General features: G+C 42.8%; 1 protein-coding gene across 1 annotated transcript in view; it reads right to left on the bottom strand.

Moving 5' to 3' along the window:
* The window catches only part of LOC126260710 (hemicentin-2), a 695,733-nt gene that overhangs the window by 123,413 nt on the left and 546,383 nt on the right, over nt 1–25,937 (bottom strand). The window contains exon 6 of the mRNA XM_049958047.1: nt 11,236–11,387. Coding sequence (XP_049814004.1) covers nt 11,236–11,387 — 152 coding nt within the window. The remainder of the gene's footprint in view (nt 1–11,235; nt 11,388–25,937) is intronic.

Raw genomic sequence — 25,937 nt, 5'->3', positions numbered from 1 at the left:
GAACTTGGTGATAAACTCACTGCCCTCTATGACAAACATGCACCTGTGCGCACAATCCGGGTAAGAAAATCTCCTGCTCCATGGCTGACAGCTGAATTACGTCAAATGATGACTAATAGGGATGCTGCCCACAGGAGTTTCAAGGCAGATCCGAAACCCGAGCGTTTCGAAGAATATAGAAAGCTACGGAACAGAGTGAAACAATGCATTCGCAATGCTAAAATCAGGCACGCTCGCTCCCTTGTATGCAGCGATCTGACGCCCACGACTCTATGGAAGAATCTCCGTAGCTTGGGGGTCGGAAAGGCAAAATCGGAAACTACTTTTCATGTGTCAGCTAACGAATTAAATGATTTCTTCTCTGCACCTCTGAATTCCAGCACAGCTGATAATTACCGTCCACAAGAATCCCCAAACAGGATAACTAACAACGATACCTTCCATCTAAAACATGTAACAACAAATACGGCAAGAAAAGCAATAATGAGAATCTCTTCTGATGCAATGGGCAACGACAGTATCGGTATAACCATGATTAAGAATGTTGCCGATATCTTAGTACCTGTCTTAACTGACATATTTAATTTTTCCCTCGTGAACGGAATATATCCCACTGCATGGAAAAGAAGCCTAATTCGACCCATTCCTAAGATCGAAAACCCGCAACTGCCTAGTGATTACCGACCAATTAGCATACTGCCTGCTGTTTCCAAAGCACTTGAATATATTGTTCATGACCAAATCACTGAACACTTGCATGAATTCAGCCTATATGACAAATTTCAATCCGGTTTCCGTAAACATCACAGCACAAACACTGCTCTAATTAAAGTAACTGATGACCTGAAATATGCCATCGACAATCGAAAGGCAACAATATTGACGCTACTGGACTTCAGCAAAGCTTTTGACACTGTTAACTTTGACATATTGCTCAGAAAAATGCAACAGCTTAATTTCTCTGATAGTGCAATGAGATGGTTTGAAAGCTACTTAAAAGACAGACAGCAATGTGTTGTCTGCGTAAATGAAAAATCTTCCTGGAAACATGTTTCCTCGGGAGTGCCACAAGGATCAGTCTTAGGACCACTTTTGTTTTCTTTATATGTAAACGATATTTCGTCGGTTCTGTCCTCCTGTAAATATCATTTCTATGCCGACGACCTCCAGCTCTACCTAAGCGTCAGACCTGAAGATGTAAACACTGCAATCGCTCAGATGAATGACGATCTGTCTTCAGTAGTGACCTGGGCGAAAAACCTGGGGCTTAAACTAAATGCAAAAAAGACGCAAGTAATCTTAATAGCCCATCAGAAATTAATAAGTTCAGATTTCCGCGAACGGCTACCTCCTATTCTGCTCGACGGTACTCCAATACCATATCAGAAAACAGTGAAGAACTTGGGTGTAACTTTGGATGAGCATCTCAACTGGGCGGAGAATACAGTCGCAGTGTGCCGAAAGACGTCTGCTTGTCTCTATGCTCTCAAAAAGTTTCGGAACATATTTCCACAGGACTTGAAACGCCAGCTCGTGCAAGCACTCGTTCTACCGAACCTCCACTATTGTGATGTGATTCAACAAGGCATGAGTAGTGAAAACAAAAGACGGCTAGAGCTAACCATGAATGCCTGTGTGCGTTACACCTGCAACATTCGCCGATACGATCATGTTAGTGCTTCATACTCCGAGCTAGGGTGGCTGCGGCCGGACAAATTGCGTGACTACCACACTCTATGTCTACTCCACCGACTCCTCGTCGCGCAAGCACCCCAGTACCTTGCTTCAGAGATTAAAAACCTGTCATGTCATCATAATCGAAACACGAGGTCACTGTTATTTGGTATCCTAACTGTGCCCACTCACAAAACAAAAACTTTTGCAAACTCCTTCTCAGTTGCCGCTGTCCGCCTCTGGAACAAACTGCCCCTTACCTTGCGCAAAATTCAATCTCCTGCTGCTTTTAAGAGGAAGTTGAAGCATCTCCTACTATCATCCTCATAAAGTTCTCCACAAAATTAATGTACAAGGGCAATCCCCTCATCTGTCAAATAGCAAAGCTAGCGTCTCCTATCTTGCTCCTGATATGCCTTCCTCTTCATCTATCTCTATTAGCCACGCAATCTTCTTTTCCTTTATATTTCCTTAATTATGTTTTCATCATGTCTCTCTATTCTTCTCCTCCCTTCACCATGAGTCTCCCTCATACTCCCTGCTGCCAGCACTCCTATCTCAAATCTGTCTGTTCAATAATGTCTAATTATAACAGTACTTGTGATCTAAGAATATAAACTCTATATGTATGTATTTTTCCAGGTGTACCTTTCAAATTGTTTATTTAACTTTTTGTACTAGATGTAGTTTAACATGCCTACTAAAACATATGAATGTAAAATAAGCAGAATGCCTGGTTAGATGTAAGAGAGGGCCTGATGGCCTTAATCTTGCCAGGTTAAATAAATAAATAAATAAAAAATAAATAAAAATAGAAAATATCCCTGACAATAACTCTAGGAAAAGATGCTCGATCGTTCCGTCCCAGCACTCTTTCCTGACAGTCTGCAGTTGTCTAATCCACATAACTGAAACATGACGTGAGTAGCGGGTGAAACTCGTCACCGGCCAATGTACCTATCTTGCTGAACTGTTGTATAAAATACGAAACGCTTGTAGCCAAGATAGCCAACGTCAGAAGTTGTAAGGGAGAGTTTCCAACAATGTACCCATTCCTAGTTCGTAGCACAGCTACAGAATTCTTAGTTTGTAAGTAACCTAGATTTAGTGATGTAATAAAATGAAACAGCTGCAACTGTTCTTTCGATGTTGTTTATTATATAGCAACCAGTGTTGGTGGTTTAGTATACGATCTTCAGCCCTTAACTGACGCTGAAGGGGGTGAACTCCAATCGTATACACGATCCCATCAGTGGTCACCATCTACGAGCTTGCTTCCGTAGACTTCTGTATCAGTGATGTGTCTACAACCATCAACTATCAACTCACCTCTGTTGCAGTAGTCTATGGAGGCCAGCTCGTACATGTTGACCACTGATGCGGTCGTGTGTACTATTGGAGTTCACCCCCCTTCAGTGTCAGTTAAGGGCTGAAGATCGTGTACTGATTCGCTGAAACTGGCTGCTACACATGAAATAACGTCGGAAGGACAGCTGCAGGTGTTTCATTTTATCACATAAGTGAACGGCTAAGTTCCACAAACATTCATTCAGGATGCACGTGCAAAAATTTAGTGAGGTCAGCGAGACCTACGTGCTTAATGGAGCCATACTCTCACATATGAGTGCTCTGCGTTGAGGAACAGATCATCTGAATACAGGCTTGATTTTGTTGTAAGTTTGTAGGACGTGTATATTTTTATTGTCTATTGTCAAATCACAATTTATGAAAGATGTTTATATTTTATTAATAGGATTAAGTAGGAATAATTAATATTTGCCATGTTGGAAATAATTGTGGTAGCAGGGAATGTCTGCAACAAAGTATTGTTGACAAGAGAGACTGCAAATTGATATAATTTTTAAAAGGGCGGGAGAGACCGCGTATGGATATATTTTAAGAAAAGAGCGGGAAAGGCCGCGCATTGATACTTTTTGTAATGGTAGCAGGGATTGTCTTCACCAGAAAGCATTGTTGGCAGGAGAGACCGCACTTTAGCATTCGTAGGAAGTCAGTAGTAAGCGAGATGTGAAGCGAGTTGGTAGCAGGTCTGAAGCGAGAGGTTGAGAGGAGCAGTGTGCCTGCCAGCCACCAGCTATGATTTACAGGAGATTATAAAAGGATGTACAGAGACATCAGCTAACTATTATAATAAGAGGAACTAATATTATTGAATTATTTTCTTTGTGAAACTCAAGGCTACTGAAGGTATGTTTGCGCAATGCTAGTTGTAAGATTATTGTAAAAAGTAAGTCCCATTTGAACGTTTGTAAAATCATTTCATTACCAACAGTAAATATTTTAAGCGTTTTCAGAATATAATAAATTTTTGCCAGCAATGTTGCATTACTGATTATAATCCATCCCAAAAACCATCAACATAAAACTTTGCAAAATTTTTATTGTTGTCAAGAAAAAGTGTAACTATGAATTACGCAACTTCAGTCAAATTAATTAAAGAATAACGTCAGCTTTGCTAATAAAGAATAACGTCAGCTTTGGTAATAAATACAGCCACTTAAATGACAGCCCACCATCAGTATAGTAAACCAGAGTAAGTATATTCATGTCGCAGTTCGATGTAGCAGTCAGATGGCGTTCCAGTAACAGTAAAAAAAGGTAAGGAACAGTTTTGGGTTATTGCAGATAACGACTGCGGGCCACGACGACGACACATTCCATGTTTCGTCGAAATAGTCAGAAAATCACCTTTAATAAGCAGCAATTAAATTTGTATGCTAAGATTGAGAAAGAGAATAAATTTCAAAGGGAAGATTTCATTTGTTATTACTAAGCAAGAGATAGAAATCCTAAGGGAAGGTTACATAGGTTATTGTAAAAGGGAAGGTTATCATTAACAAAAGAGGTATAGAGGAGACGGGAAGGTTTCAAGTTTTCACCTAACTTTTTGTGTACGTGGCGACGAGAATTACCATTATAAGGTAAGCGGCAAAATATTTATGGGTAAACATACATATAATAATCTTAATTGTCAGATATTCATGTATCTACATTTGTTGTGATTTCTTTGTAGAAAACTGATAGACAGAAAATCGCGACGTTGTCCCGCTATAAGTTTCCGATTTAAAATTATTGATATCATTTTACCTAAGACCTAATTATATTGTAGCAGATCTATTTTAATTATTTTATCAACTCATTTATGTACGAAGGGTTGTACTATCCTGTCATTGCTTTTGTACTAAGCAGCTCTAAACTGTGACTCCCAAGCCGCTTCAGTTGCTTGCGCTGCAGCTGCAAGCATAGTAAGTAGATTACAGCCTCCCACGGCAGGTCATTGTGTTTCTCATAGTTTTCTTGTGTTTTTACATATTTTGACGGCGGCGATATAGGCTATAATTTTTTTGTGATTTCTATTCCAGTTTAACAAGACAGTAATGTTGTCCTAGTGCAACTATTAGTACAAAATGTGAAAATACAATAAATGAAGCAAGTGAAAGATAATACAGAATGAGACTGGCAGGAAGTGGAAAATGGCTAAGCGGGAATAGCTAGGAGATAAATACAAAACCGTAGGGACATGCATGACAAGGGAAAATAGATATCTTCATCAGCGCCTTTAATAATCTATATGTTAAATTCTTATTCTACTACATACCAATAACCAGTAAAAGAAAAATTAAGCAGAAGTATTATGAAAAGACAGTTACAAGTTAAATAAATTCTGAAACAGAAGCTATTGGAAACTATAACGAATTTCCGTTTTCAAGGCAGGTGAAATCATTACGATATTAAAAAGCACAGTTTATTTGCAAGTATAAAATGTTCCATTACCTCCTCCTGTTTCTGAATACAAGATGTTGCATGATAATGACTTAACTGTTCACAATATTCTAAAAAATTATAGCATTTTGTTCACCATTAAACTGTGGACGTATAGCTTTAATATATTATACAGCACTTGAATATGCGGAACGTGAAATATTTAAAAAGGCTACGCAAAGCACAAAATTATGTCTAATAACAACAGAAAGTGTATAAAATGGGGAAATATCATGCGGCGGTCCTTAGTACGCTTTCCTTCATCTGGTTCCAAAATCAGTCACTGGACTGAAGTATCGATCAAAAAACACCCTGGACTTCTAGGTACACTATTGTCTAGGTAAAGTCTTCCTACTTTATTTAGTACATTTTGGCGGTTTAAAATGTCCTTCAGTCTTAACCACAATAGTTCTGTGTTTGCGACACTCGAGCTAAATCCTTTGATCTATTTACCGAGGGTAGAGAAGGGCCGTCACGCAGTCTCATTCATCTAACAAGAAATTCTACAAATTTTACGAGGGCGTCCTGACAAGCTATGCCTCCGAACTTTTTATGTGAATACTCAAAGCTTTTTAAATGAAACAAGCGTTGTTAACATTGTACGTCTTTATTGTTTATACCTACATGTTTGCAGGTGTCTGCCGATAGAGGGCTTCGATCCGTAGCGTGTAGTGGCGGTGTGTAACGTAACTATGTCCGTGCATGAGAAACAGCATGTTGAGTTTCGAATTCGAAGAGTTCGTCCACACATGTAGCACCCTCTCCAACCACATACGGGAACTGCAGCACTGCGGCATCTGCAACAATTGCCGCGCAGAGTCGCCGCGCGGCCTGAGACGCCCTGTCATGGATTGCGCGGCCCCTCCCGCCGGAGGTTCGAGTCCTCCCTCGGGTGTGGGTGTCTGTGTTTTTCTTAGCTTAAGTTTAAGTTATTTTAAGTAATGTGTAAGTCTAGGGACCGAAGACCTCAGCAGTCTGGCGTAAATTTGAACATTTTTTGCAACAATCCGACGCATTGATTCAAAAACGGCTCTGAGCACTATGGGACTCAACTGCTGAGGTCATTAGTCCCCTGGAACTTAGAACTAGTTAAACCTAACTAACCTAAGGACATCACAAACATCCATGCCCGAGGCAGGATTCGAACCTGCGACCGTAGCGGTCTTGCGGTTCCAGACTGCAGCGCCTTTAACCGCACGGCCACTTCGGCCGGCCGACACATTGGGTTTATGTCATCGATATACTCCATGTAGTCCCGACTTGACTTCACCCGATTTTCAGCTGTTGGGAAAAGTTAAAGAACACCTTCGAGGACTTGCTTCTCATAGCGATAAAGCGGTGAAAGCAGAGGTGAAGTTGCGGCTTCGTAAAAAAATGGTTCAAATGGCTCTGAGCACTATGCGACTTAACTTCTGAGGCCATCAGTCGCCTAGAACTTAGAAATAATAAAACCTAACTAACCTAAGGAGGCAGGATTCGAACCTGCGACCGTAGCGATCGCTCGGTTCCAGACTGTAGCGCCTAGAACCGCACGGCCACTCAAGCCGGCCCGTGGCCTCGTCAACAAAGACAAATGTTCTACTGTGACACCATCAAGAAACTGTCTCGTTGAGACAAAGTTGTTCGTCGCCAGTGTGACTATGTTGAGAAATAAGTGCACAGACATGAAGAATGAAGATGTTAATTGTTAATAACGTTTGTTTTATTTAAATAGCCTTACGAGTGTTCACATGAGTAATTGAGATGCATTACTTTCCAGCACGTCCCCGTAAGTTACGTTAATTATTAAGTGTATGTCTTGAGAAGTCTTACATTTAATATGTGATATAACAGTTACGAAAAATTGTAGCACAAATAGTGAATAACAGTAGTTCATGTAGGATAAAAGGAAACAATTTACATCATGAAAAGTAAACCCCCCCTTCAACTTCCGAGGTGTGGTCTCTTAGACGGCGCGAAAATTTTCTAACTCGCTCTCCAAGGCCAGTTGCGGTAGAATACTTCTATACTCTCCCTACCCTCCTTAAATTGTCAACCCTACTATGTTTTTTGTCAGTTGCGTTATCACCTTCTGTGTTTATTGTTGACTCGTGTTATTGATGGGTGTTGGAGTCTTATAGGCTGCGCCTCCTGAACAACGTACCTCCTTCCTTCACTACGGTACCGTATAGCTCAAAATGTGTTCGCACGAATGTGTCAGTTTCAACTTTCCCGAGTTTGATGAAATTGTTAGTCGGTCTACGGTGGAAGGTGTCAGTCATATAGATAAAGAAATAAACAAAAAAAGACGACGATTTTACTTTAGCCAGTGATCACAATTCTGCTATCGAACAACAGTATCATTCAGAGGAAGAACTTCAGGAAAAGTGTGATGGGGATCTGTCTGTTTCTTCAAAGAAATAGTTAAAGTGCCTGTTAAAATCGAATTTGTTCTGGGTGTTGATAAGAAAAATGTAGTTCCCAGCAATGAGCGTCAGTTTGGCAGACTATCTTTCTGTACCTATCGGGTGGAATTTTTATGCGTAAATTTACACCCTGGAATTTTGTTTTTATTTGGAACTTTATTTGCTACAGAGATTGTATAATTTTCAGAATGTAAAATGCTCTAACAGTCAATTTATGTCTACTGTTTAAGAGAACCACACAAAATTATGTGCTTCTGTGTGATAAATAGTAAAATGCTGCAGGCTTTGTTTAGTACAATAAAATAAACTAGAAGCATTTAACACTTAAAAAATTGTAAAAATAAGTGTTGTATAGCACAAATTAAAAATTTCCAATGATTTTTGCCTTAAATATCGATTTAAACATGGGAGTCCCAGACACCCCACCTCGTGGAATACGTTACAGAAAAGTCACCTCGCGAGTTAAGGGATATTATGACAATGTAGAAAAAATGAAAAAAAGGTAGAACTGGGCCTATGAGTACGGACTGAAAGAGAAAAAAAGAGGTACGTAGTACAACACGAGTGCTGAAGAGAGAGGCAGAGGAAATGTACTGACTGACTGAGAAACGAAAACAGAAAGTACGGCAACTGGAAATGATGGGAGCATTTGCTTTACTGTTTGATTAAATATTGTAAAGAGAAGTTACGAGGTTGGCTGACTGAAGCGCTGCAGCTTTTTCTCGTACACCACAAGGCAGTGAATTCTTGTCAGAGTGTGGGGTAGCTTTTTTCAGAGGAAAAGAGAAGCAACAGAAAACGAGTTTGCGAATATTTTGTACGATAGGCACAGCTAGGACACTAAATAACCGAGACCTTGAGTTGCGGTTATGATGAGAATTGCTTGATCTCTAATGTGAAGTACTTGATGGCATGAGCACAGAGAAGCCGATGAAGTAGATGTACGAGTGGTATTTAAAAGATACCAAACTTTTGAAATAGGGCCTTAAACGGCAATCCCAGCGGTAAGTTTAGGCAATAAACTACCGTTAGCCCCGTTTCACTGGCGAGCCACTGTCGCTCAAGGGAGCACTTGAAAAAGCTGTTCCTCAGATTAGAGACAGAGTGTTAATGAGAGAGCTTCAAAAACAATGTGTGCGTGTGTGTGAAATTTTGCTACAAATCTGGGAAAAATTGTCGCAGTGGTTGGGCAAAGCATCTTCTTGTCCATAAAAGTGATGTTAGTGTGTTTTGAACGTATTTTCTCGACTGCAAACGCACTTTCCACCAGGAGGTTTTGTGGTGTCACCGCCAGACACCACACTTGCTAGGTGGTAGCCTTTAAATCGGCCGCGGTCCGTTAGTATACGTCGGACCCGCGTGTCGCCACTATCAGTGATTGCAGACCGAGCGCCGCCACTCGGCAGGTCGAGTCTAGAGAGACTCCCTAGCACTCGCCCCAGTTGTACAGTCGACTTTGCTAGCGATGGTTCACTGTCTACATACGCTCTCATTTGCAGAGACGACAGTTTAGCATAGCCTTCAGCTATGTCATTTGCTACAGCAAGGCGCCATATTAGGTTACTACGAATGTATTCTGAACAGATAATATTGTGAATCATGTATCGTCAAGAGCGACGTTCATCATTAACGGATTAAAGTAAAATATCAAACTAATTACGTCCGCTTTCTGAATTCTAATTCCTTGTCACGTTCCAGACCTCACGTCAGTATGGTTCTTCCCTCCTCACGCCAGCCTGCGTGAGCCAAAACGCGTGCATTTCGGCCCCCATTCCTAACACGGTGTTGGCTCTTCTGCCAACACAACAGTTTTCACCACCTGATCAGATCGTAAGCAAGAAAACCTACCAGTGAATTATAACGCGTGTGAGGGATAGCGCGCCAGAAGGAGAGCTGAATTGTGGAAAAACTAGACTTGGATGTTGCGTCGTGTGAATGCGCCGGCCATGCACCGCTCCTCGACAGCACTGTCTGCCAAAACATCAGACTCCCGTTGTTCTCCATCCACCCTGTTTCCCGGACCTAGTCCCAGCAGACAATTTTTCCCCTGCCTAAAGTTAAAAACACGTCGAATAGTTGAAGTTAACAAACCATAGGGGAGATACAGGGCAGTTCTTTCTAGAGACGGATGAAACGATGAGAACGGTGTATTTCCAGTGGACAAGTTTGATGGTGTCAATGCTTAAAATGCAGTGCAACGAACAATAAGGATGTTGTAGGCGAAGGTCCGTCTTTTCGTGAATATCCATCCTAGAGTGTTGTAACTTTTCTGTCTGCAACCATCGTAACTGGGAATATCAGTCTGGACCAATAGTTGCTCCGGCAGAGGTCACTCCTACATTTATACTACGTTGTGTACATAGTTCCGCGTAGTCAGCGCGTACACAACTTTCCCACTAGAGCGCGCCCTGCTAAGCACAACAGCGCAGGCGCAGCGCTCGTCCGTCTCCACACTACGAGATGGCGCTTCCTTAGAGACGGACCAAACTGGCTCTGAGCACTATGGGACTCAACTGCTGAGGTCATTAGTCCCCTAGTACTTAGAACTAGTTAAACCTAACTAACCTAAGGACATCACAAACATCCATGCCCTAGGCAGGATTCGAACCTGCGACCGTAGTGGTCTTGCGGTTCCAGACTGCAGCGCCTTTAACCGCACGGCCACTTCGGCCGGCGACGGACCAAATTCTGCTTCCGCCGATTCGCGTATTAATATGTAACGCAGCCAATGCGATTGCTGCTAACGTAGAACCTTTTCTCCTCGCGGATCACACTTGCGCAGTGATACATGAATGCGCAAGGTATTATAACGAGTGTACAGACCACCGAGTAGTCAGTCTGCATTAGTCTGTACCAGTTTGCATTTGTCTGCACCAGTCTGTACCAGTCAGAATTATTCTGTACCAGTCTATAGTCAAGTTTCAGTCTGCAACCAATAAGATTATCATATTCTTGTACATATCTATGAAGATAAATTTATAAACACTTTGTCGAGTATCAGAGATATGTGAGAATAAGATTAACGTACCAAGACCAAAGGAACTTCAGATTGTCAATTGTAAACAGCGTCCAGAATCAAGTTACGTAATGTCTATGCTTTTTACTACTTTCATAAATGTGTGTGAAAATTAATCAAGTTCTGTTTAAAGTTGGTCACCGTCAATCTGCTACTCTAAGCGTGCAAATGGCATTTCTATCGTCTGACCTAACGGCAGAAGATAAACACGCCACAATAAGACCACGAGACATATTGCTGACATTCGCCTACTTCGTTAGAGCGACAAGTCAAATAATCTGATGGTGCGTGTACCGAAGGTGTTACAGTACGCACACCACATACTACTACTTATTTTAGTTGCTGTTTGGCGCTTACCGTCTCTTTGGAGTGTTGGGACCTCTGCCCATTGAACCACCAGGTGATGCGCGCCGGAGGTCTGGAGCCGGAGGACTGGCACAGCAGGTCGTAGCGGCGGCCGGCAGACAGCGGCTGGCTCACCCCCAGCAGCCGCACGTCCAAGGGTTGCACTGCGAGCAGAGAGTCTAGTCAGCAGCCGTAATTAACTGTGCTAAAGTTTCTCAGCGCTGAATGATGTGTGTCTTCATGTGTGTGTGTGTGTGTGTGTGTGTGTGTGTGTGTGTGTGTGTGTGCGCGTGTTCTGAGTGAGAGTTAAAGTACATGATAGGAGAAGCAAAACGCTCCGGTGAAGCGCAGCGAGCCATTCGCGTGATAACTGTGAATGTATAGCCACAAGCCGCCACTGACTTTAGCGTAAAACATTGTTCTAGTTATGTCAAATGCGTTCGAAGTTTGAATTTCGAGATTAATTACTTATCTAACTCGGCTAAAATTTCACCCATTGTCTATCTCAGGCTGAAATACAATACCACGTGATATGATGCAATTTACGCTCGCATCTGTTGAAAGACGGCCGCTTCCGCAAGAGCGTTCGTCACTTCGCTCGGTCGCGCGCCACGCTATGTCATTTGTTAGCTCTAAGACGAGCCGTCTGTTGGCGAGTTGCATCTTTGCAAGACACTGAGAGGTGTATCTTAATAGGAAGCACAATCTCTGACCAATGCCGGCCAATATGAGCGCTGGCGGCGCAAATATCGGTTTTGACGCCTCGGGCAGCTATGCACAAAGCACTCTTGTCCCTGGCGGTTCATCAGATGGTCGTGGTTTAGACGCTTATCATTCTCTTTCGTGATGTGCAAATTCAGCCAACATCTAACAGGATTGCGATGACGTCGAGATACGGTGAAGTCGCAGACAGCGACGAGTATTGAGTACATGTACATACATAGATACATACTCCCCGCAAGCCACGTACAGTGCTTGGCAGAGGGTACACAGTACCGCTACTAGTCATGTACTTTGCTATTACACTTTCAAACAAACTGAAGGGAAAAGACTGCTGTATACATGACTCTGTATGAGCCCTAATTTCTCGTTTTTTTGTGTGGTTTTAGGTCGCACAACTACAGTGGTCATTAGCGCCCAGACTAAATTATGAATGCAAAGAACGACAACACTATAAAAGGCACATTAACAGGCAATGGATTAAAAGAAAACAGCATAATCAAATGTCCTTAGACAGGTTTGTCAAGTGGATAAAACGAAGAACGCGAGCAGACGCTCCTGGGTCATCCGCTAAAATTTCAGCCAGAGTACATGGCAGGCCAATATCAATGCGCAGTGTATTAAAATTCGGACAGGACGTAAAAATGTGGCGTACCATCAGCAATTGCCCACGTGGGCTGAACGGCGGTGGCTGAACCGGCAGTGTCCAATCCGTAACCGGGCCAAAACGACCTCCTCCCGCCGAGAAGGGCGTGAAGAGGTCGTCCAAGCCGCGGGGAGACGTTTCAAGGCCCGAAGCTTGTTTTCAGTAAGTGTAAACCAATCGGCCTAATTTCTCGTATCCTATCTTCGTGGTCCCTAGGGGAAATGTATGTTGGCGTCAGGAGAATCGTTCTGCAGTCATCTTCAAATACCGGTTCCCTAAATTTTCTCAACAGTGTTCGTCGAAAGAATGTTCCCTTTTGCCAGGGATTCTTATTGAGTTCCCGAGTCATCGCCTTAACACTTGCATGCTGTTCGAGTCTAACTTAAACAAATGTAGCAGTCCGAATATGAACTGCTTCTATGTCGTACCTTAACCCGACCTGTTGCGGATCCCAAAGACTCGATCAATACTCAAGACTAGGTTACGTCACTAAATTAGTGCTTGCTTTCAGGTTCTGCAGAATTATGTTAATTTTCACGTTGCATTTGCATACGAATTTGCAATGGATAACGTCACGTTTTTATTCTATCTTTCGACCTTATCACCAATTGGCGATCAGTAACCGTCCGTGGCTTAGCCGTGCGAGAATGGAAGTAATTTACAAACAACTTCTCTCACTTGTAAGATCATGTTTTGGAAGCATTAATTTTAATTTTTCTTTTTGTTATGTGGTTCAGTGGGGATGTTAAACAGAGTGATCTGTACTTTTTATTTATCCATGACGGACAACATCATGTACACTGATCAGCCAGAACATTATGACTACCCTCTTAATAGCTCATATGCCCAATTTGGCAAGGCTAACGGCGGTGACACGGCGTAGCACGAAAGCAATGGGGCATTGATTGGTAGGCAGCTGTAGGAGTTGGCACCACATCTGCACACACACAAGTCACCTCATTCCCGTAAAGTCCGGGGAGGGGCCGATGAGCTCTGGCTCCAAGTTACATCACATCCCAGTTGTGTTCGATCGGGTTCATATCTGGCGAGTATGGGGGCCAGCACATCAATTGGAGCTCGCCGCTGTGCTCCTCGAACCGCCCCGTCACTCTCCTGGCCTTGTGACATGGCGCATTGTCTTATTGAAAAACGTCAGTTCCGTCGGTTAACATCATGGTCATGAAGGGATATCTGTGGCCTGCAACCAGTGTACGATAGTCTTTGGCCGTCATGGTGCCTTGCACAAGCTCCACTGCACCCGTGGATGTCCATTTGAATGTTTCCCGAAGCCGCCACAAGCTTGTCTCCGAGCTGCAGTACAGATGTCAAGGCGCCGTTCCCATGGAAGACGACAGATTCACGCCCTCCGATCGACATGATGGAGAAGATATAGGAAAGCGCTCTGCTCCTGCACCAACGTCCAGTGCCGATGGTCACATGCCCATTTTAGTCGCTGTTGTCGACATCGTAGTATTAACATTGGCATATGGGTGGCTTGTCGGCTGCCGACACCCATGGTTAGGCGTGTTTGGTGCGCTGTGTGCTCAGACACACTTGTATTCTACCTAGCATTAAAGTCTGATGTTAGTTCCACCACCATTCTTCGTCTGTCCTGCTTTACCAGTCTGCCCGGCTTATGACGTTCACAAGTGTAATGACTGCTAGCCGCCCAACCCAAAGGCGTCTGGACGTTGTTTCACCTTGGTTTCACCATGTCATGAAGAGACTCATCATAGCACTCCTAGAACACCCGAAAAGTCGTGCGCTTTCCGAAATGCTCGTGCCGAGCCTCCGTACTATCGCAGTCTGCCCTCAATCGAACTCAGATAACTCGCTCGCATTATCCGTTCTACACAATAACAGCACCATCACATCGACCTAAAATCGACACAGATCTGTCCAGACGATGACATGCTGAAAGTGATAAGGGTAGTAAGAATTGCCATGGAGAACGTTCCACACGGTCGTCTGGGTTACCCTGTACTGGCGGGCCAACTGCCTGGTAGTGCCGGCCGCGGTGGTCTAGCGGTTCAGGCGCTCAGTCCGGAACCGCGGGACTGCTACGGTCGCAGGTTCGAATCCTGCCTCGGGCATGGATGTGTGTGATGTCCTTAGGTTAGTTCGGTTTAAGTAGTTCTAAGTTCTAGGGGACTGATGACCACAGATGTTAAGTCCCATAGCGCTCAGAGCCATTTTTTTGCCTGGTATGACACGTCGTTCCACCTTAAACAATATTAATCACATTTTCCTCTGAGTCTGGTGTCTGAACATTTCGGGTACGTCCTTCACGTTTTCCTGCCTCCTGGATCGACCCTGTCGCAGCTAAACGGCGAAATATTGTTGCAAACACTGAATGTTGTGAGTTTTGTCGGCGGGGATAGGTCTCCTGATACAACATCGCTTCTCGCCGCCCGTTGCCATTTGCCACTCCGTACGTAAACACCATGTCAGCAATCTCTCAATTCGATTGTGTACAACGCTGTATCAAACTTTACAAGATGAGGCAGCAAGAGAACTGAATCTGACGCAACACTGCCTGTTACTATGGCAGGAGAGGGCTTTGGGGTATGATGTATGAAGAACAGTACTACCTTGTAGGGGGAAACTATGCATACTGAACAGTGGCTGCATGGTATAGCACGAATTAGACCGAAGTCTCTCTAAAAAGTGTGCTAAATGGTCTCTAGCATGGAAACCATGCATTTCCGCACCCTGCATAACGTTCTCAATCATTGACTGACTAAAACGCCGTATCAGAAAAGCGCCCACTGCATGCAGACGCAGAAACTGAAGTTAGCTCTCTACGCAATCTAGAAAGAGCTTTCACGACACCGTATATTAAAGGCAAGAGGGTTCTTATACTGTTCGCATTCTGTTAAAGTATTAGTCGGCACCGGCCGGTGTGGCCGAGCGGATCCAGGTGCTTCAGTCCGGAACCGCGCTGCTGCTACGGTCGCAGGTTCGAATCCTGCCTCGGGCATGGATGTGTGTGGTGTCCTTAGGTTTGTTCGGTTTACGTAGTTCTAATTTCTAGGCGACTGATGACCTCAGATATTAAGTCCCATAGCCATTTGAACCATTATTAGTCAGCCTCGAAAAAATTTGTGTCTCAGTCTCGAACAAGATTTGGAAAGGAAACTAAATGTGGTTTGGACCGATCGTATATTCATGTAAGAGTGATTTAGTGGTGAAACGTTCCCAGTTTATATGTGGTTTTATCTTTGTACGACTTCGAATGGTCATTAAACTCTTGTGGATGTAATTTTATGTTCTTGCAGTTGTGCTCGATAAGTGAGTACTAGACTCCGCTGCCTTCGATTCAAGTATTGCAGCCTTCTTTTACTTAATTAATTCTTCTTTTTTTTTCGGGACTTTCATTGAAGTAACGTTCAGTTTCCCCACTTGCCATTTCATCATGCACAGTTGATTGTATGCCCGCTACAATCTGCCACCTTCGGGGAATGAAACCAATAGGGACATCAAGATAGCTCTACAAGCTACGAGGTAAGGAAACATTCACCTGCTGGGCTAGTGAAATTGCAACAAGCTTGCTGGATCTTCTCGTAGGGATTGGTTAACGCAGCCCTCCAGGTGTAACAGTTTGTAAGGAACAATTTGCACTGTTGTCATGTCCGACGCAGTAATCTGTCGCTGCAGGATCATTCTTGATATCTCAAGCTAATTAGTTAATCAGATAGTTGTGTAAGAGAGGATTCACTACACGTTACTGTGCGTCCATATTTGAAGCGTTTATAAAACTCCTTTATCGTTGAGTTGCTCATGGCGTCTTCCCAGAAAGCCTGTTGCATCTTGTAAAAGGTTTCCACTTCGATACAGCAGAGCTTTTTCAATATTTTATGAGTTATGGTCCGACGATCTCGTCGGTCGTCTGCCGGCGACTGATGCTTTCTGCTGGCGGGAGAAAAGAAACTACAGCACACTACTGACCCTCACTACATCTCTACAGAGGAAAGTCTCCCGCCCTCCATTAGTTTACAAGGGAAAGAATTCGATACTCTTTGAACACACTTCATAACGTTTCCTTACCTCGCCATGAGCACGAAACGCCATTGTGTGGTATTCTACCTTGCGATGGCAGTGGACATAACGTTTATGCTCTTCAGTGCAGGCATCAATGAGCAAATAAGCAATATGCATTACACTTACGAACATTTACGTCATTGCTAAAAGATAATTTAGACGTCATCACGTATTGGTAAATTCAGAACTGAAAGAAGATAAACTAAGTAAGATTTTCATAGCCAGGCTGCCGATGTGTCTAAAAAGGGAATTTTAGTACCAATGTTTATCCCCAGTTTTGTCTTATGACAGTGACAAATAGACATTTAATGTGAAAACCATTAAAAAATGAGCGCAGCTCAGTTCAAAATGGAGAGATACGTGTTGCGTATTACTAGCAGAGGTGAAACCACAGTCTGGTGCGGAAGATGTGACTATGGCAGTAATTAAAAATAAATCGATGTGGGGAAGACATGTAGCCATGTGGTAAGTGCTACGTAGATCAAGAGAGGCAGAGGTGATGGTACAAATTGTGTACATGAAACCAAAAAACATAAAGGAGTGACCCGAATACGAATAGTCGAGCTCTCCTCCCTTGTGTCAACCTCATCATCTCAGAGTTGCACTTGTATGTCCGTACTGAACGGAAAACTCTAAAAGAGGCATTGAATGTCAAGTGACATAACGACAATAAATACAGGGGTGTTAAAATTAAACTTTCACTGTTTAAGCCAATGTACACGGGCAACTATGCACCATGTCGGTATCCAACTTTACAGCTGTGATGTTCACACTGTACACTGTGGGACTTTCGTTGTTGGTAGTGTGGTTTGGGCTCAGCTGTTCCGATGCAAGCTGGAGTTCACCCAGCATTGCTCCTTAGCTGCCTAGGGACCTCCGTGACAAATTCGGGGAAAAACGAATCACTGGCCGATAATCTACTCTGCGTGACCACCAAGAGCACTAGATTTAAAACCGTGTGATTTCAGGCTGTGGGGTTACGTTAAGTTCAGCGTTTATCAACGGGACACTAATGGACTGTTAAGGCTGAAGATGAAGAGAGCCTGAGAGGTTTCGGTCTTCCCAGGCTTTCGCGGATGCACATGGTTGTCATATTGAGATACACTTGTAACATGGAACGTAAACATTTTACGCAATTAGCAAATGTTAACAACAAGAACATCCAAGACATTGACAAAGGTTCAAGAGTGAGATTAAAATTTAGCCTCGAAGGATATCAATGATAAGATTCGCTGATGACATTACTATCCTCAGAAAAAAAGGTAAAGGTAATGAGAAGTAGTAGGAAATGAGAACAAACAGAAACTTAACATCATAATAGTGATCACGACCTAGACGAAATTAATGAAGTCTGCTACAGTGGAGACAAAATAACCCGTGACAGACAAAGCGAGGAAGATATATAAAGCAAACTGGGGCAGGAAACAAACTGGGGCAGGAAAAGGGGGCATTCCCGGCAAAGAGAATTGTATTGGTGTCAAACATAGGCCCTAATTTAATGAAGAAATTCCTGAGAGATTCCTTTTGGAGCACATGGACAGTGGGAAAAATGGGACCGAAAAGATTCAAAACGTTTCAGATGTGGTGCTGGTGTAGAAGAACTGCACTGGTAAGCTAAGAAACGTGGAGGTTCTCCGCACAATCGCCCAAGAAAGAAACATATGAGAAACACTGACAAGAAGAAGGGACAGAATGGTAGGACACGTGTTAAAGCATCGGGGATTAACCTCTATGGACCTAAAATGAAGTGTAGAGGGTAAACACTGTAGGGGCAAGCAGAGATTGGAGTACATCTAGCACATAATTAATGACGTATGGTGCAAGTGCTATCCTAAAATGGGTGGCGCAGGAGAGGATCGTCGTGGGCCATATCAGACCAGTCCGTAGACGACTGACTAAACAAAAGAACCCACTCAGGTGGAAATTAAAATTTGTTTCATTGGTTTGTTCTTTATTTCTCTCCCACGTGCCCTTACACAGGTTTCCACAAAGTTTCATCGTCCTATGACCACTCGTTTTTCTTGAGGACCCTGTGGAGAAGTGGAACCTAAATTGTTAACACGTTGTAGATCAGTCGAAGTACACGAGTGAGATTACATGAATTGTGTGCCGACAGCGCTAATGTGTCGAAGTTGTATCCTACAGGACGTATTAACTCCAGTGCAGACTGTCCAACAAAACGAGGCCTTTTAGAAATTTGTCGTTGATGACGTTGTCCACGCACGGTGCCTCGACCACTGTATTTACAAACAATATCTGCCCATGCTAGCGGGCCCGTCGCATCGAATCGAGTTCGCTATTGTGCCTCAGGAAATTGAAGCATTAGCCCGAAGGGCAGATCACTTCCATTTATGCAACGGAATGATCGCATGCGGCTTTTCCCACAGGAGTTAAATTTCCATTATAACGGAGGCGATAGACCGAAATTCATGTTGATGGTAATGGCGTCGTGCGTGCGCGCGCTCAAAGCAACGTGTGATCATGAATATTGCATACAACAATACTTACGGCAGGAGTAATTGCGTTACCACGCCCTGCGGCTCGCGAGCTGCGGGGACTATTAGCTGCACGTGACGGCCACTTAAGGGGAGTATCTGGTCAAAGCAAGGCACGTCAAGCGTCACAGCCGCATCGCCCCGCGACCGATCCATCGATCACTGCCTCCAGAAGCGGTTCTTACATCGATGTTAATAGGAGGGAAGCACTTTGACCAGACAACCTTCTTCCGGAATAAGGACTTAGAGCCATAATTCGACTATGCTGCATTCTTTAAAAAACCTTGGAATGACGTTTTAAGACTACAAGATGATGTTTAAAGCATTTTTCAGTCTAATTTCAAATCTGATTTTGGTTTTTCTGCATCACGTCAGATTTTTGTAGAGGTCATTTCTGAAATCTTAGCTGGACTCAAATCTTCTTCAGGTAGATAATATTTTAATAACATTAAAAATAAATTATTTACTTTGTAACCTTGTATATAATCACTACACTTTAGCTCAGATAATGGCACATGTTCGCTTAAAATGTTAATAATTGTTACAAAAACACAACACATGTATAAAAACTTAATTTCCCGTCAGTGATTTCACCGAATTAAATTCTTTGTGAGTTGGAGCGAAACTTTAATTCCTCGATTGCGTCTGTTTAGCATAAAACAGCAGTTAGTTATCATTCTTGTACACAATGTTTTCTGGTATCTCTTTCTCACCGACTTGATGTACTGGTGAAACGGTTCTCCTTGTTCTACACAGACATAGCCAAAAGTTCGCAGCGATAAACTCAATATGTCAATGTAGAGAATGAAGCTTCTCATGTTACCTCCTAATATCATGAAGCACGAGAACTGCGAAATGCATTGCTTTCATCTTTCCAATTTTCACGGATTCAATTCCTCAACACATATCTGGCGTACCATGTGTGGTGCCCAGCTTTTGTCTTGACCGCGAAACCTTATACCAAAATATCTCCCGTCCGGTAGACCGCTCGCCTGGTGCAAGTCTTTCGATTTGACGTCACTTCGGCGACTTGCGCGTCGATGGGGATGAAATGATGATGATTAGGGCAACACAACACCCAGTCCCTGAGCGGAGAAAATCTCCGACCCAGCCAGGGGCGGACTTCTTAGAAACGAATTTCCACGAGTGTTTGAATAAACCAGACGTATTTGTTGCGTTTTTGGTAGCTACGTTATTGCTAAATGAATACAGGACATTAACAGTTTCGTGAAAAAATGGGTGACCATCCGGTCTGTCGAGCGCTGTTGGCAAGCGGGGTGCATTCAGCCCTTGTGAGGCAAACTGAGGAGCTACTTGATTGAGAACTAGCAGCTCCTGTCTCGGAAATTGACGTACGGCTGGAAGAGCTGTTTGCTGACTACATGCCCTCCATACTCGCATCCAGTGACGCCTGTGTAGTTAGGGTGACACGGCGGCCGGTCGGTACCGTTAGGCCCATCAAGGCCTGTTCGCACGGAGTTAACTTTTTTTTTCTTTAAGCTGATATCTGAAGGGAACAGCTATCCTAAATAGAATGCGTATCTTACATACAGTACGATGAACCGACGTTTAATAATCAACAAAAGCAGAGTCGGCCAACTATTTACCACAAACTATACAAACGTCTTTAGAATTTATGCAAGTCCCAAACAAGGAAGTCAAGATCTAGCAAAAAGCCGCAGAAGAGTGAAATACATTTTCTCTTTGAGATCTGGGTGGGAGTAACAACAGATATCCGAATTAAATGGACGGAGAAACAACCACATTTTTAAAATCTCCGTGTCACATCGCCATTCGAAATTCGTGGGAACAGAGACTAAAACATACATAGAGCGCAAACGTTATTATATTTAATGAAAAAATCATCTTAGAAATAAACAACAGAGATATAAGAATTGGCAAGAGATGCAAACGTTGGATATTCGCTGCGTGATAAATTTAAACTTCATCCCAATAGGACTATTATACGTACAACCGAAGGCAATACTTTTATCAATTTAGCTATCTAACTATGATTCAAATCTTCAACATTCTAGTACCTGTCTCTTACACTTTAAGATTCCCACCGGAGTACTGCAGTGGAATTTAATCTAGCTAGAAGTTTGACATCAAAGAATAGAATGCTTTTATTCAAAGCTATTTCTTCCGTACAGGAAAAATGGTATCATTCTTTTAGGTATTTCCCTTAGGAAATAAGTTTGTGGAACGGAACCAAAATGTCATTACTCATTCAGGACTAGGTAATATGAAGCTCAACCTCGAAAGGCAAAAGAATACGAATGGAGAATCGCCATGTCGTTCGCAAAGGAGCCGTTGTCCTAGCCGCGTTAGTTGACTGTGAAAATCACGGCAGTAGAAATGAAGATTGGCGGAATGTGATTTGAATCCCACTCAGTCTGAATTTGATTCCTGTGCCTTAATCGTTGTGGCGCCTCACTCTGTTAGCAGTTACAATACTGTAATTGGGTAAAGTGGAGTGTAACTGTAAAACAGACAATATTCAGTTTCATAAAAAAAAAATTATTCGTGCTCCAGAGGCAGCGGCTTTGAACAGTAATCAAAATTCATTCGTCCAGAGTTCAAACCTAGCCACTAATTCAGTTTTCAATAAAAACATTGAGCAACGGCGCCCTACGACTTCCGCACAGGGAGTCACACTCGTTCTGCGAACGGGCTTGTCAAACATTGTGGAGGCGTAGACAGCAGTTTCGGGCATCCACTTGCCAGTGGTATGGGAAACTGGCCTAAAGGCAGAAGAAAAGCAATGGTCAACAGCATTAGAATGCTGAGGACAAAGGAAACCACTGAAGTAAAGACACGCATTTCGTATCCACGGGGTATGTGGATACGAGAATAATATCGGCCCAGTAGAAAGCAACGAAAAGGGAAAGACTGCAGTTAAATTCAGCTGGTAGTAGTAAATACACTGTTCAAAAATCGCAAGAGGAGGAGGTGTTCTGGAAAAGGGCAGGACAAACTGAAAGATTGCATTTGCATTACGTCGTGGTTAGACAGAGATACTGGACTGTATGTCATATGCGGGAGCAAATAGTGCCTCAGAACATAATTTAGAAGACTACAATGGAATTAAAGAAAATCGTCAAAAAGAATCAATGTAGAATGAATAAAGACAATGAAGCCTGTTCCAAAATGAGTCAGATGGCTCTAATCACTATGGGACTTAACATCTGAGGTCACCAGTCCCCTAGACTTAGAACTACTTAAACTTAACTAACCTAATGACAACACAGACGTCCATGCCCGAGGCAGGATTCGAACCTGCGACCGTAGCAGCAGCGCGGTTCCGGATCGAAGAGCCTAGAACCACTCGGTCACAGTGGCTGGCTAATGAAGCCTGTATTTTTGATTACAGGCAATTCAGGTAAGAAGAAATGAACATATCTGAAAAGGGCAATCACAGAAATTGGTCAAACATAGGTAGAAGGGAGGTAAAGGCAAAGAAACCTTGGGTAGCAGGAGCAGTATTTCAGTTTATCAACTTAAGGGGGAAGTGGAAATACGTATGTTCATAAGAGGACAGAAACACAGAAATATAAGTCACTCAGGACTAAAGTAAATAGGTAGGCGAGAAAAAAAATGTGAGGAGTTGGAGAGAGAAATTATTGCCGGAAGGACATACTCAGCATACAAGAAAGTCAAAACAACCTTATGTTAAAAGTGAAAGAGTCAATATTAAGAACAAAAGATGAATTTCAACCTTAACAATGGAGCAGAGAATGCATACGTGGAAAAAGTTGACTGAATTCCCAATGTAACTGAAGAAAATCGGGAGTCGATTGGATCAGCACCATAGGAGGTCCTTTATGGATGAAATAGGTAGTATAGTACTACAGTCAGTGTTTATAGAGGTTTAGAAGCCTTGCGATCAAATGAGGGAAAAGAGTAGATGAAATTTCTTCAGAATTTTAGAAATTACTTGGGAACAGTAAAGTACTTTATCGAAATACATGTGTAAATGAAAAAAAAATACCTGTATGAGGTCAGAGAACGGTGCTGTTCTTGCAGCAATTTCCACTCGCCGGCTTTTGCAGTGTGGGATGAGGAGAAGCAAATTTCCACAGGACTAGGACGACACCCTCTCCTGATAATCCTAATGGATGTGCCATCACTCAATATTGTGACTTCATTATCTTCTATCTTCTCAGGGAGACTGCAACCGAATCTGTCAGTTCGCGTCATTTCGAAAGACAGCTAATGCTCTGAAAATTATATTACTGCCATCCAGTGCAAAGCAAATGTCGGTATTATTCTCCTGTAATATCAGGGATTTATTTGAGTGATATAAAATGAATACTTACGTTCACTCCTAACACTTATATTCGTTCCTAACACACCAACAGTTTCAGCACATAAACATATGGAGAGTGAATCCGATAGTACGTTTCGTCGCGTTAGGGATTCCCCTGTATCCGTCATCTAAAAATTCCGAAGTACAAATACGTAGTGGCTCAGTCGATCATAATCAAGTCTCTGCAGTAACATCTCGTGTGTATAGTGCGATCAATAAACGTAGAAGCACACATTCCTCGCAAGTATTCGTCCAGTAGTCTTACCAACTACGGATGGAAAATATATAGCAAAACATACCAAAGTACTGTGCTACTCTACCTGCACCCTGAAAGAAAGGCACAGGTTATATCCTCGAGTACACTTGTCAAAATAACATAAATAGTATAGAATTTATTTCGAAGGATCCATAATAGCTTCAAGTTACACACAGATCCTATGATATATAAATGTATGACAACAGTCACTTTGCGGTTTTCTAGGCTTTTACATCTGATACGTATTTTTGAGCGAAAACTTCATCTTTGCGTGATCCAAAATTCTCTTGAGGTATTTAATCATGACTTGGCGAATCAGTCGAATATTTCTAGGAAGTACCTCACTGGGCGTCCAAGTCAAAACTACTCATAGTTTTCTTTTATTTTTATTTCTGCACATAAATCGCCAACAAACTGAAACATGAAAACATTGGAAAGAAACATTTATTTACAATGGTTTTATACCTCAGTTTGTTAAATGAAGAATAACCGACAATAATTTCGCCTTGGATCACCAGTGAAGCAGATACTCGCAATAAAGGGATACGTTAGCTCCACCAGTTCATGACAAAAGACGTAAAGCTACTTTTGTAGGCCTTAACTATGGAGCATCAGTTTAGAAATATGTGTAGAAAATAAAATCTAAAAAGCAAGATACAGTCGGCACACAGCATAAGGTGTCCCAAAGTAAAGTATACTCTCTTCAAACTGACTTTATCGTTAATTAAAGAAGAGAGAAATGAGAAGTTTTTGGTATCGTATACGAGAAGGTATAATTTAAGACCGTTTTCCATCGCAGTGCATTATCGACAACGGCCCTGAATTGGGTGTCACACCAACTGCGTTCTTTCTAATGGGCTAGAATCGCAGATTTGCTCAGCTTGCTGTCTTAGTTCATCTAGTGTTTGTGGATCTGTGGCGTACACTGTGCTTTTGACACTGCCCCAAAGATTGAACTCTAAAAGTACTAAAAAAAAGAAGGGGCTGTATACTCCACAGCACTTAATATTTGTCCCATTCGCGAATCAAAATGGTTCAAGTTCAAAAAATGGCTCTGAGCACTATGGGACTTAACATCTGATGTCATCAGTCCCCTAGAACTTAGAACTACTTAAACCTAACTAACCTAACCTAAGGACATCACAAACATCCATGCCCGAGGCAGGATTCGAACCTGCGGCCGTAGCGGTCACGCGGTTCCAGACTGAAGCGCCTAGAACCGCTCGGCCACACCGGCCGGCACAATGGTTCAAGTGGCTCTAAGCACTATGGGACTTAACATCTGAGGTCATTAGTCCCCTAGACTTACAACCACTTAAACCTAACTAACCTAAGGACATCACACACATCCATGCCCGAGGCAGAATTCGAACCTGCGACCTAGCAGCAGTGCGGTTCCAGACTGAAGCGCCTAGAACCGCTCGGTCACACCGACCGGCTACGTCCCATTCGCCTCGAACGGAATGTGGGTTTCAGGAATTCCCTCACAAGTTGAAAATGAGGTGGAGACCCATCCTGCTGAAATACATAATCTTCATTGTCAAATATTTGAAGATATGAGCTGTCATGCGCAGCATTTCTAGGGAAGAATCACCTGTGACAGTGAGCTCAAGGAAGCAGGGCCCGATTAACAGGCCACACCAGCTACTCCTCGTAATTACCACGACATTCTTCAATTGAGTATGGATTTTTGTTCGCGCTGTACATGCAGTTATAGTAGTTAATTCTTTCTTTAAGTTTAAAAGTAGCTTCAATCGACCAATAAATTTGATTCCGGATACGTACGTCTTCTCAAATGTTGATGAACCATTTATAAATTTTGGTTCGCCTTTCGAGAGTATCCTATTTCAGAGCATGGAGAAGAGTCGAAAAAAAAAGACTTCCTTATCTGAGTCCGTAATATTCTGTGAACACTGGTTTTGCTGATCCCAGAGTGACGAGAGCATTATCTGACAGACAGTTTCGGAGACTGTACCTTCGCCTTAATCACTGCGACAAAACACTTGCGTTATCCGTCAAAAGTCTCTTTCTTCTGCTAAGTCCCGCTTCACAGGACAAGTTACACCATTCCATCAAACTCAAACGTGTCTCGAATTCTTGTAATTGTTCACGGTGAAGGTGGTGGTGTCCTAAATTCAACCCTCCCACGTCGTAGAAGCTCACGAACAATCTTTGCTTTCCTGGTGCAATTTCGCATCCACTTCCGTGCTTCAACCGATAACATCGCCAGTGTGACTATATTTAGAA

Source organism: Schistocerca nitens, chromosome 5 (assembly GCF_023898315.1).
Source record: "Schistocerca nitens isolate TAMUIC-IGC-003100 chromosome 5, iqSchNite1.1, whole genome shotgun sequence".
NCBI lineage: Eukaryota > Metazoa > Arthropoda > Insecta > Orthoptera > Acrididae > Schistocerca > Schistocerca nitens.
This window is presented reverse-complemented; position numbering and strand designations above follow the sequence as displayed.